At 36.2% G+C, this 12,355-nt stretch overlaps 1 protein-coding gene and 1 long non-coding RNA gene across 2 annotated transcripts; one reads left to right on the top strand and one right to left on the bottom strand.

Moving 5' to 3' along the window:
- Nucleotides 1-6,141: 6,141 nt before the first annotated feature.
- LOC137404329 (uncharacterized) lies at nucleotides 6,142-8,736 on the bottom strand. Its single transcript, XR_010979665.1, has 2 exons — nucleotides 8,642-8,736; nucleotides 6,142-7,938 (listed from the first exon to the last, which is right to left on the bottom strand). It is a non-coding gene; the product is annotated as an uncharacterized lncRNA (long non-coding RNA).
- A 6-nt stretch (nucleotides 8,737-8,742) lies between these two features.
- Nucleotides 8,743-10,469, top strand: LOC137404923 (protein P200-like). The gene is made up of 2 exons (XM_068091151.1): nucleotides 8,743-8,751; nucleotides 9,030-10,469. Exons 1-2 carry the CDS (start codon nucleotides 8,743-8,745, stop codon nucleotides 10,467-10,469), a joined length of 1,449 nt encoding a protein of 482 aa, XP_067947252.1.
- The last annotated feature ends 1,886 nt before the right edge of the window (nucleotides 10,470-12,355 follow it).

Genomic DNA, 12,355 nt, shown 5'->3' with positions numbered 1-12,355 from the left:
ATTACACATTATATATATTATATAGTCAACTTTCGCGAAATTGAATTTCGCGAAAGTGAATTTCGCGAAGATCAATTTCGCGAAATCTGTTTATATATATCATTAGGTCACAAAATTAATGAACCACGACAACACTTCTACTTGTTATAAAACCTTCGAGCGAATATGCCTTTTCAATTCAGTTCATAACTTCACAATGAGTACCAGAGACAACAGAAAAAGGATATTTCAAGAACGATTACAATGTGCAGATAAATGTGTGAAGCGATGGGGTTACTGCTCTCATGGAATGGAAATAAGCGACCGGAAGCGAAAAGCTTGTCGATTTCTCTTACGTGAAAAGTTCTATCAAGATCTCAACGAAAGATTACGGTTTACAGTAAGTACTACAAATTCAATCTAGATGTTATGTAGGAATGTTACAATGAATCTTCTCTTCTGAGTAGTAACTATGTGTTCTAGGCTGATTGTATTCATTGCAATTGCAAACTCCAATATCTTAGCAAAGTGTATGTTATATCCCTACTCAGATTAAAACAGATGAATTTGGTTCTTCGGAGTTAATTGAATGAGTTGGTTTGAATGTATATTGTAGTCTGACTGTAATCAATGCTATTGTAGATTTCCATACCTCACCAGCAAAATGGATATATCCCTAAACATACTCAGAAAAGGATGGAAGAATTTGCTTCTTCAGTAAGTATTACATGTATTTATTTCCTTAGTTCAACTGAATGAACTAATTTGTCTGAATGTTTTAGTTTTACTATAAGTCCTATTTTGTCATAGTCTGTCTGTATGTCCTATTGGGATAATCTTTCAGAAATATTGTTGAATTTCATAGTACGTGAAGTTGAGTCCTCGGAAGCTCCAATAACATAATATTTTCTTTTAAAAAGTGGTGGATCCATAACAGTGGTGGATAATTTCAGAATTTATGAAGTTTACAATCGAAGTGAATAATAAGAGGTTCTTACTTTAACCGAATTATCTAATCCGTCTGTAAACCCTATCGAGATTATCGAGCTCCAACTGACTTTATATACCATCCCTTCCGTAGCTCATCTCTTATATCATACTACCACTCAATATATATTCGAGTTCTAAAAATAACGTATAATTCCATTGCAGACACGTCATTCTCATTCGGGAACGGCAAAGAAAGAGAAGACGTACGAACGCCAACGCTCTCGCAAACCGTCCGCCAACCCGCCGCCACCGAGCTCCCCATCAACCCCTAAAACGGCCCGGAAGAGCGACCTCTACCGGAACCCCACAAGTTCCCGTAAATCAAAAACAACCGTGACTCACCTCACACCGCGTGACTCACCTCACCTCACCTCATCACACCATGACTCAGCATGACTCAGCGAGCACTTCATAACCTTAGCTCCCAACACTCACACACCTAGCCCCCCCCAAACTTTCCATCAGACAACACCATGCCCCCAGCTTCTCGGGCTAAAATGTACCCAAAATCTCACTTTAAGTGCAAACGTGCGTAGATCTGCTCTCTACATACTACTATCAACTATTGAGCAGAGAACAGTATTTTAGCAAGTTACATTAATAAAGATCATTAACTGCAAATTCCTTACTTTTATCTTATGAATTCCAGACCTGCCACACTATTTATTTCATTTTCGTAGCCTGATCCACAGCAACACAGCTGAGAAACCTCTTTCCTTCAGCCAGGACGTAATCAAAGTGTGGTACTTCCCAATTACAGCTATGAGATTTATTACAGCCACTCATGAACAAGGTAACAAAGATGGTGAGAATGCAGTGTAATATTTCTATTTACTTGCATTGTGAAAGTAAATTGAGCAGATGATCCATAAAGTTATCTATATCTCTTGATTTTGACGATATATAGTTTGTTTGTTGCGTTGTTTTCTTTTGATTTGGTTGGGAATGTAGTTTGTTTTTTTTAATTATATGTATTTAAACATCAACTTTTAAAGTTTATCTAAATAATTATGGTTCTAGATATTGTTTAATAAACTAATTATCGTTGAGTAAACTATTGCAGGGATGGTTAGGAATAAAAAAAATGCTGTTCTGCCGCGGGTGCTGCTGGCGTTGTCATCTTGGGTTGTTAAAGTTTTGGTAGAGCATGCGCAGTATGTGAATATATACATTTCTTACTTTCATAAATACAAACAAATGAATACATTAATATTTATATTCTCTGTAATATCATGAACACTTATCTATGAAACACAAAAATCTGAATGGGATTAGTTTTTAATATGAATCGGTAGATCGAATCGGTATCGTCTGTTGAATTTAAAATTGGAGCATCTCTATTGCTAATTATCAAGTCTGAAAAAATAGCTAGATTTAGAGGTGGAACGAGACAGGTTGTTTCAGTTTGAGACTCGACTCGAGACACTGTCTTGTAAAAATGCGAGACACGAGACAGTAACATAATGAACATTTGGTGATGATTTCACTACACAAGTACTAGCGTACTTGACATATAAAATTGATAAACCTCTTTTTAAATCGAATTTTCTCCTGGTGTAAATGATTTAAATACAACATTTTATTAGCGATATGCATACATGTAGTTTTTGTAAACAAAAGTGACACAAACAACTCTAAAGTAGCAACGTTAAATATTTCCAAGAATTTTGAGCTTGATTGATAATAATAATTATGAACATATTGCTTTGTATATGTATATTTTTACCATCTATTAAATAGGTCTTACATTATAATGAAACCGATAGCCGCCGATCTACAAAGAAGTACCGCAACTAAAAGAACACACGATAACACTTTCATTCTTATTGTTTCATTTATGTTAAGTTTTGTTTGTGTATAAACAGTAGTATGTGAATTATATTGAAATTGTACTCATGAAATTATATGAATTACTGCATATATTTTTACCCTATATTGAACTAACAATAATGTCATTGTTACCCAGAACGCGGACTATGGTGGACATAGCTATTAGTTGGTTTCTCCGGATCCGGGCAAGTTTTACCTGCAATTGGTTGTATATAAAAGAGGCCCGAATTTTATGAAGGGCAGTTGGTGTTTGGACACGAAACGATAAAATAAAGATATTTTACCGGCAACAGTCTTATTTATTAAATCGAATTATCTGGAGGGTAATTGGATGTGACTCAGTATCTGTTTTAAGGACACAGAACCGGACTACAATATATTAACAGGGCCTTTGTCCGGACTACATGATTAGACTCAGTGGCCGACATAAATTTAAAGGCAGTTGCCAGCAATCCCTTACAATATATGGAGTTGTTGTTACCGCGAGAAGCCATGTTTTAACAGCCGTGCGCAGGCGCTTTAGTACTATTTCCTGTCTCGAGTTTGGCAATAGTTAGGGCAAGACAAGATCAATCCGGGACGAGATAGGTCAATACTTGAGATGTCTCGTTCTACCTCTAGCTAGATTGCAACAAGCCAAGCACACTAAACTAGAATTTGTATGGATATGGCACCGTACGCTGGCTCCACCAGCGAAGGATGTCTACTAGACCCCTTCTTCTGACATTAATTCCTTTGAAAGAAATGTCACGTTTAGATGTGTCAGCAATGTCTTCAAATTGAAGGTCAGAATATTTACGAGACAGATTGCAAGACGATAGTTTCATTCTGACAGATTTAATTTATACATCACTTTTATAAATGTACTAGAATAATGTCCGGCGTAGCACTGGTATTAAAACAGCTTGTAAACAGTCGCAGGTAATGTAGTTGCCTGCCACTTGCCATTAGCCTGGCAGATTGCCAATGGCTAGTTTGAGCAAGCTAGTATCCGTATTGCTAAACTTACTAATAAGAGTCGTGAGGGCAAGCTTTAGTGACTTACACCGTAACGCAGTCACTATGCCCATTTTAACCTAGTTAGCGACTTATACTGCCCAAGGGATCCATGCATCTCGTGTAGCTCCATTGGTTAGGTAGTTGTCTGGAGGATGGGAGGTTCTGAGATCAAATCTTCTGTGATACGGATGCTTCATTCCAAGACTTTAACAGCTATAGATGGACAGACTAAATCACGCACGGATGAAAGCTGAGATTTATATACATGCATCTAGATTATCCCTTCATTTTGACAGATAGCAAATAGACATATGATTAACTGACTACTACTAACTAGACTAGTTAATTAAGTAACTCTTGAGTCCCAGGGTTGAGTAATTGATTTTATTTCAAATAGATCTATTTGCAAATTCAAATACCAATTACTATATTTATTTGATTTGGTATTTGATTTCGAGAATTTCCAGTATTTGGTATTTTATTTGATATTTGGTTCTTAGATTTCTCAGTATTTGGTATTTGATTTTGAAATTTCTTAGTATTACTATTTGAATTGGAATTTAGTTTCGATAATTTTTAGTACTTGGTATTTTATTTGATATTTGGTCCTGAGATTTCCCAGTATTACTATTTTATTTGATATTTGGTTCTGTGACTTTCTAGTATTTACTATTTGATTTGGTATTTGATTTGGAGAATTTTTAGAGTTTGGTATTTTATTTGATATTTTTGTTCTGAGATAGCCCAGTATTACTATTTTATTTGACATTTGGTTCTGCGACTTCCTAGTATTTACTATTTGATTTGGTATTTGGTTTGGATAATTTTTAGTATTTGATATTTTATTTGATATTTTTGTTCTGAGATAGCCCGGTATTTAGAATTTTTTTTGGTATTTGGTTCTGAATTTATAAATATTTGCTAATTTATTTGGCGTTTTATTTGGCATTATTTGACGTTTCCTACGACCAGAACGCATGCGTATGGGGGACAAGATGTTTGAGGCACAGCTGCACATCTGCTCAAACTCGTTCTTGCAGAAGTCTGGCAATATTTAATGTTCAATAATGTATACAGCAGTTTACATTGTAACCTAACCTAATTAGTCCCAATCCTAACTTGCATCAGCATACATAATTACCTTGATATAATAGTGTATTTTATTCTTTAGAACTCACAATCACAATAAGCCGTTCTGTATTTGTCTCGATTTTCTGTCAATAGTATCTTTATTAAATTTGAACATACCATGAATAATGAAGTACCTTTAAAATTACTGTCAACCATAAACGATTTGTTGTCTACATTATATTGATTCAATTTGAATGTAACATAAATACGTAATAAATAATGTATACATTTTTATATGGGCAGAGTTGTTGGATGTGAACGTGATCAGTGATTTTTAAATAATTTGATAATTCAGTCTGCAAATAAATTTAATCTTGATACTTTCTAGCAGTTAATATTTAGCATAGTTAACATAATGATGTTGATATTGAATTGACACTTCCCATTATTCAATTTAGAGTCGGCTCTGTAAGATTATACATTATTTGGTTCTGAAATTTCCCAGTAGCCTACTGTTATTTGATATTTGGTTTCTAGAATTTCCAGTATTTGGTATTTTATTTGGTATTTGATTCGGAAACTTCCCAATATAACTATTTGATATCGAGAAATTGCAATGTTTGGTAATTTATTTGGTATCTTAATAAAATTTTCCCTTATCTCTATTTGACTTGGTATTTGGTACTGAGATTTCCAAATATTTGATATTTTATTTGGTATTTCGTTTTGAAATTTCCAAGTATTACTATTTGATTTGGAATTTGGTTTCAAGAATTGCAGTATTTGGTATTTTGCCTTGGGATTTCCACGTATTACTATTTGATTTGGAATTTGGTTTGAACAGTTGCCAGTATTTGGTATTTCACTTGGTATTTGATTCTCAAATTTCCCAGTGGTACTATTTGATTTGGTATTTGATTTATAAAATTGTGAGTATTTGGTATTTTATTTGGTATTTGGCTCTGAGATTTTCAAGTATTTGGTATTTTATTTGGTATTTGGCTATGATATTTTCCAGTATTTGGTATTCTAATTGGTCCGCCAAATTAGCCAATTACCCAACAGTGCTCTTGACTAGAGTTCTTCTATCAAGCTTCCAGAAAAGTGGAGTCGTCTACTACCCGCAGCCATGATGACTGTTTGAACTTCAAAGACATTGGATGATAAAAATAAAATTTCATTTGGGAATAAAATATATACAATTCATTGTCAACACGTGTTTCATTCTTAAAGCTATCGACCATTTCGCACTATTTTGCAAGTGATATGGCATTTGCTCAGGATTGTCATATACATGTATTTATGTCCACACAGAAACATAAAAACTTGGTTCAAGCATCACAATAATAGATTTTAAGGTTAAAAATATTGTTCAAGAATAATTAAACACTAAAACAGTTGTTTATCCAAAAAATTCAACATCAATTGGTTAATACAGTGAGAGTTGTCAGCACAACATAATAAAAGTGTCTATGATAAACCTGTTAAAGGGGACAAAACAATATGTTAATAAGGGTTAAACACACCTCAAGAAGCTTCATGATTAAGATGTTATACACTTTCAATACGAAAAACTAAAAATATGTATAAGAACATTTAGAAGTCGTCTGCTACAGTTAATAACTTGAAAACTAAAGTTTATCACAACTTACGGAGTTTTGTATTAGCTGGGAGGATTATTGACAGGGAATAAAAAGAACTTTCAGTTTCCTGCTTGAAGGCAGGAACATTATTAGGCACTGTCAGTTTGTAACTGGCATTCTTTGGCTCTGTCAGCATCAACTGAAAACATTGGCCCAACAACTCAAAGTTGGATTTTCTTCAATCTTATCATTGCTGAAAAATAATGCTATTTCTTCGCAGTTCTAGGTCAAGACAGAACTTTCTAAAAAAATTCTTTTTTTTTATGACAGTGGTGCTAATTCGCCCAATCTAGCATATCGTTTTTCAATTGTTCCATGCTTTCCATAGTAGCTATTACAGCCTCCTCTACCATAAAGAGCCATAGCGTGGATGAACAATAGTACAAGATGCTGAAAGTGGGCAAATATGGTAGAAATGTGACAGCCATTTCCAGCAGGTTTCTTTTGAAACTACCTCTTTCCTTTCTTGCTCCTCTCTCCTCAGAAATATGTAGAATCTAATCTGAGCTCATAACCGACGATGTTGTGTTCGTTTAGCATATTTGCTAAGTAACTTAGTATACCTCTTGCCTATACTAACTCTATAAAATGGACAGCAGATTTTGGCAGCTTTACTTTATTTGATTCATGTAAGAAATTCTTCCAAGATGTTTTTCTTCAATCATGTGATGTCGATCTTTTCACTGGCATTTCTTCCGCAAAAACATTTTCGTGTTTGATGACTGCAGAACCTTCTGGAACTTTCCCGATAGTCGTCACATTGCTCATTTAGCATTTCTTTTCGGAGTTGCTTAATGCTTTCAAAGGCACTCAAAAGGAATTCATCAGAGACAAAAAGAGCATGTGTAAGGACCAATAGGAGAAGTCTAAAAATTCGCAGCAAACTGAGATCAAACAGAAAAAGCTGCGCTTTTTAATATGTACTAATAAAAAATGTGGTATATATCCTGTTCACCATAATCAACGGGATTGACCGTAGATACTGCAACTTCAGTTCATGAATTTCGACCTCCTTCATTGGTTCACTAGTTGAAGAACCAACAGATTTTGACATTTTAGTCAAAACCTTTCCACCTTTTTGAAAACTCTTGACAATGACTATGAGAGTAGATTCAAAAATGAGGGTTGGGGCAGTAGAAACCAGAAATTCTCCACAAAAACTGGCAGCAAAGAAAAATGTTCGCATATCATGAATTTCTTCCACGCATAGAGCATATGTAGATGACACTAGCTTTGAACAATGTTGGCAGTTAAACAGTTCGGTAACTTTGGCAGTCTCAAAACCTGAGAGTGGCTCTTTATGACATCAAAGTCGCTGGTGATATCCGCCTCTTGTAGTTGTCGAAGATGAAAAGGAAGAACAGGAAGCCCCTTGAAGTAAATCACAGATATAGTAATTTCAGTCAATTGACTCAGCTGACCAACCCTGCAAAACAGCCACGAGAGATTAAGTTCGTCACACTATGTTACAGATTCATGTTATCATTTCATTTTCGTGAGTTTGCGTAGATGATGGGCTATTAGCAAATGCAAGTTTCAATCTAATTTTATTATTTTTGTATATTCGCCAATGAAAGTATGAAACTACTTTGGTTAAAACTTGTTACCAAGAAAAACTAAGGCCTCTTCAAAAATATCAGTCTGGGAGCTGGGTGGTGGCCCCTTAAAAATGTCGGTAGTATTTAACACATACTAGTTATACGAGGCTAAATTGGGATTCTCACAACATAATGCTGTAGAAGAATGCTGACAATCAGACTTTCACGCAAACTACTAATATTGAAAGCCTTAAAAGATTAAACCATTATTAAATAATAAGCTGAACTACGCATATGATGTAGACATATTCTTACCATGAAAGCTATGAATTACGTGTAGACAACTTTATTTAAGTCACTACTTCAATAAAAATTCGAAGGTCACATTCAATGCTTGTATATGACAGTAAAACTGCCTCACTTTCAATTGATCTATGATCTTGGTACTTGCATATTTCATGTCACAGAATAATATATAAATTTTTGTTTATCGATCTACTAACTTTTCTCTTTAAAAACTTTTACCCATGCATGCGCATTTGATAGTCTCAAAAACCAACATTTTAACTTAACAGCACAATGCCGACTTACTGGATTTCATCTAAAATCTGTTTCCTCAGTTCTTCCCTGTACCAATGAACAGTCTTGATGTTTTAAAAGTTCGTATCTCCCACAGAACGCTATAAACATAAATGATAGAAGTTATAGACTAACCTATGACCACTCAAGACAACAAAAATGCAAAACTAAATCTTTAAAACTCAAATACTTCAGGTAATTACACATAGCGTTATAATAAACGCATTATATAGATAGAACTTCCCAAAAACAAAATGATATGACAAGGCCATATAAATAATGTAATAATCAATAAAAAAGCATTCATTGTAACATAGATTTTACATTTCAAACAGGTAAAATGAGGGCGTTGTAAGAGAAACACAGTGCACGGGTAGAGATAGTGATAGACGATGCACAGGTAGAGGTAGTGACAGACGGTGCGCAGGTAGAGGTAGTGATAGACGGTGTGCAGGTAGAGGTAGTGATAGACAGTGCGCAGGTAGAGGTAGTGATAGACAGTGCGCAGGTAGAGGTAGTGATAGACGGTGTGCAGGTAGAGGTAGTGATAGACGGTGCGCAGGTAGAGGTAGTGATAGACGGTGCGCGGGTAGAGGTAGTGATAGACAGTGCGCAGGTAGAGGTAGTGACAGACGGTGCGCAGGTAGAGGTAGTGATAGACGGTGTGCAGGTAGAGGTAGTGATAGACGGTGTGCAGGTAGAGGTAGTGATAGACGGTGTGCAGGTAGAGGTAGTGATAGACGGTGCGCAGGTAGAGGTAGTGATAGACGGTGTGCAGGTAGAGGTAGTGATAGACAGTGCGCAGGTAGAGGTAGTGATAGACGGTGCGCGGGTAGAGGTAGTGATAGACAGTGCGCAGGTAGAGGTAGTGACAGACAGTGCGCAGGTAGAGGTAGTGATAGACGGTGTGCAGGTAGAGGTAGTGATAGACGGTGCGCAGGTAGAGGTAGTGATAGACAGTGCGCAGGTAGAGGTAGTGATAGACAGTGTGCAGGTAGAGGTAGTGATAGACGGTGCGCAGGTAGAGGTAGTGATAGACAGTGCGCAGGTAGAGGTAGTGATAGACGGTGCGCAGGTAGAGGTAGTGATAGACAGTGCGCAGGTAGAGGTAGTGATAGACGGTGCGCAGGTAGAGGTAGTGATAGACGGTGCGCAGGTAGAGGTAGTGATAGACGGTGTGCAGGTAGAGGTAGTGATAGACGGTGCGCAGGTAGAGGTAGTGATAGACAGTGCGCAGGTAGAGGTAGTGATAGACGGTGTGCAGGTAGAGGTAGTGATAGACGGTGCGCAGGTAAAGGTAGTGATAGACAGTGCGCAGGTAGAGGTAGTGATAGACGGTGTGCAGGTTGAGGTAGTGATAGACAGTGCGCAGGTAGAGGTAGTGATAGACGGTGTGGAGGTAGAGGTAGTGATAGACGGCACGCAGGTAGAGGTAGTGATAGACGGTGCGCAGGTAGAGGTAGTGATAGACGGTGTGCAGGTAGAGGTAGTGATAGACGGTGTGCAGGTAGAGGTAGTGATAGACGGTGTGCAGGTAGAGGTAGTGATAGACGGTGTGCAGGTAGAGGTAGTGATAGACGGTGCGCAGGTAGAGGTAGTGATATACGGTGTGCAGGTAGAGGTAGTGATAGACGGTGTGCAGGTAGAGGTAGTGATAGACGGTGCGCAGGTAGAGGTAGTGATAGACGGTGCGCAGGTAGAGGTAGTGATAGACGGTGTGCAGGTAGAGGTAGTGATAGACGGTGTGCAGGTAGAGGTAGTGATAGACGGTGCGCAGGTAGAGGTAGTGATAGACGGTGCGCAGGTAGAGGTAATGGAATACAAGGCTAATCGAACTTAAGGAAAGTACCAAGAGTTCAAATTAGCCCAACTTACACACATATCCCATATAACTGTTTTGATATTTATTTATATTTATCTTATAAATATAAATAAATATATATATATTTATTTATATTTATAAGATTTATTTTCTTTGGCGTGAATTTAACTTTCTTTTTTTCATCACTACTAATTGACTTAGTAGATATTTGTTAAATAATTGATTCATAGAGGTTTGCATAATTTTTTCTGTTACTTGTTTTAGCGCTAAGTGATTTTTACTAATCGAACCAGTCTTTTTTTGATGTAATATTTTATAACTAAAAAAGAAGGTATGAAGCTAATATTATTTCAGAACAAAACTATGTGAGAGAGAATTGTGTGCACATATAGGTGGTGATACGTATATAAACTTGGAATATCCTATTGTGGGAACCACTTCATATGTTGAAACAAATATTGACACAAATTTTTCATTGTCTGCCATAGCACAATTCATAGCAAGATCATATCAACTAAACGAAATTCACAACATTTTTACCTATTTGAATATAAAATGGGCACACACATTCACCTAAATAATCACATCTGATCTGTCATGTCGCACCAAAAACATTGCTCAATAAAATCCACACATCATAGCGGATTGTAAAAATCAATATGCAAGAAGGATGAACTTTTTTTTAGATCTGCCCACAAAGAGGGTGTAAAGAAAACATACACAATTTTGTTTTGACAAAGACTTTTGATCAACAAACCGCAAAACTTAGGGTAAGTAGTATTACGAGAAAAAGAGCTCATGCATACATGGTACGATTTTGATGATGTATGAGCAAAATTATGTAACACAATATTGCCGCAATGTAAACCATGAGAGACTAAAAAATTCATAACAACCTTCAAATACAGGTTTATTATATCTAAATATTATAAGCATTTTACTTATTGTTGCATTATTTACTCAGTGTGAGTTAGCTTTATTTCGTACCAATTATGCATAGACATCAATATTGTCCTTGATAGTGTTTATGTGTATTGCCACATTGTATGCTAGAGATGACGTGAGAATTATGGGTAATAAAGCACTTTTCCGGGTTCTACTTGCTACTCTAAAACGTTAATATATTCAGTACTAATGACAATCCGATAATAGCTTATGATTAGGGTCGCATCTAACGAATACAACACTTATGACTTGTCCTTGAATCAAATATTGTTTTTTCAAATAATAACAATTGAACATTATAAGACAAATACGCTCTACAATGCTAAATTGACAATTACAAGTGGTGCTTAAATTCATTGAATTTAAATTTTTTTCCAAAGTTCAAAGATTTGATATGATTATCCCGATGTGAATAAATGCTATCCAATCAATGATATACATCCCCGCTGGGGGGGTGGGGGCGGTATATCATTGATCCAATGATGCAAAATTAAAATCACTGCACGACAGACAATGAATATTAACAAAAACACATTACAAGCAATTCGCTTGAGTAGCACATAGCATCTTTAAATTGTACCTCTTTGCAAAGCAACAAAAGCTAGGCCTACAATTTTTGCTGGCTTGTTCTAACAATGTTTCGCATCCGACACCACTTGCAATTAATCAACTCATTGTGATTTCAACGCTACAACACAAGCTGCATTGACTTAAATGACGCAGAACTCTTTCTGGAATCACTTAGAGACAAGCTAAACATTAAATTGAAGCGTTCCGTAACAACATTATTCAAGTAATTCTTAACACATTAAAACGACACACTATACCGTTCAATATTTTACACGAGTGAATATTGCGGTAAATATCCATACAGTGTAGAAATAGCAACGCCCTTAACTGACATCAATTGGTTGCGTCAAATGATGCAAGGACAATAAACTTGTTACCGTTCTCACCAT

Source organism: Watersipora subatra, chromosome 9, assembly GCF_963576615.1.
Source record: "Watersipora subatra chromosome 9, tzWatSuba1.1, whole genome shotgun sequence".
Lineage (NCBI taxonomy): Eukaryota > Metazoa > Bryozoa > Gymnolaemata > Cheilostomatida > Watersiporidae > Watersipora > Watersipora subatra.
Note: the sequence above shows the minus strand (reverse complement) of the source record. Positions and strands in the feature narration are given on the sequence as shown.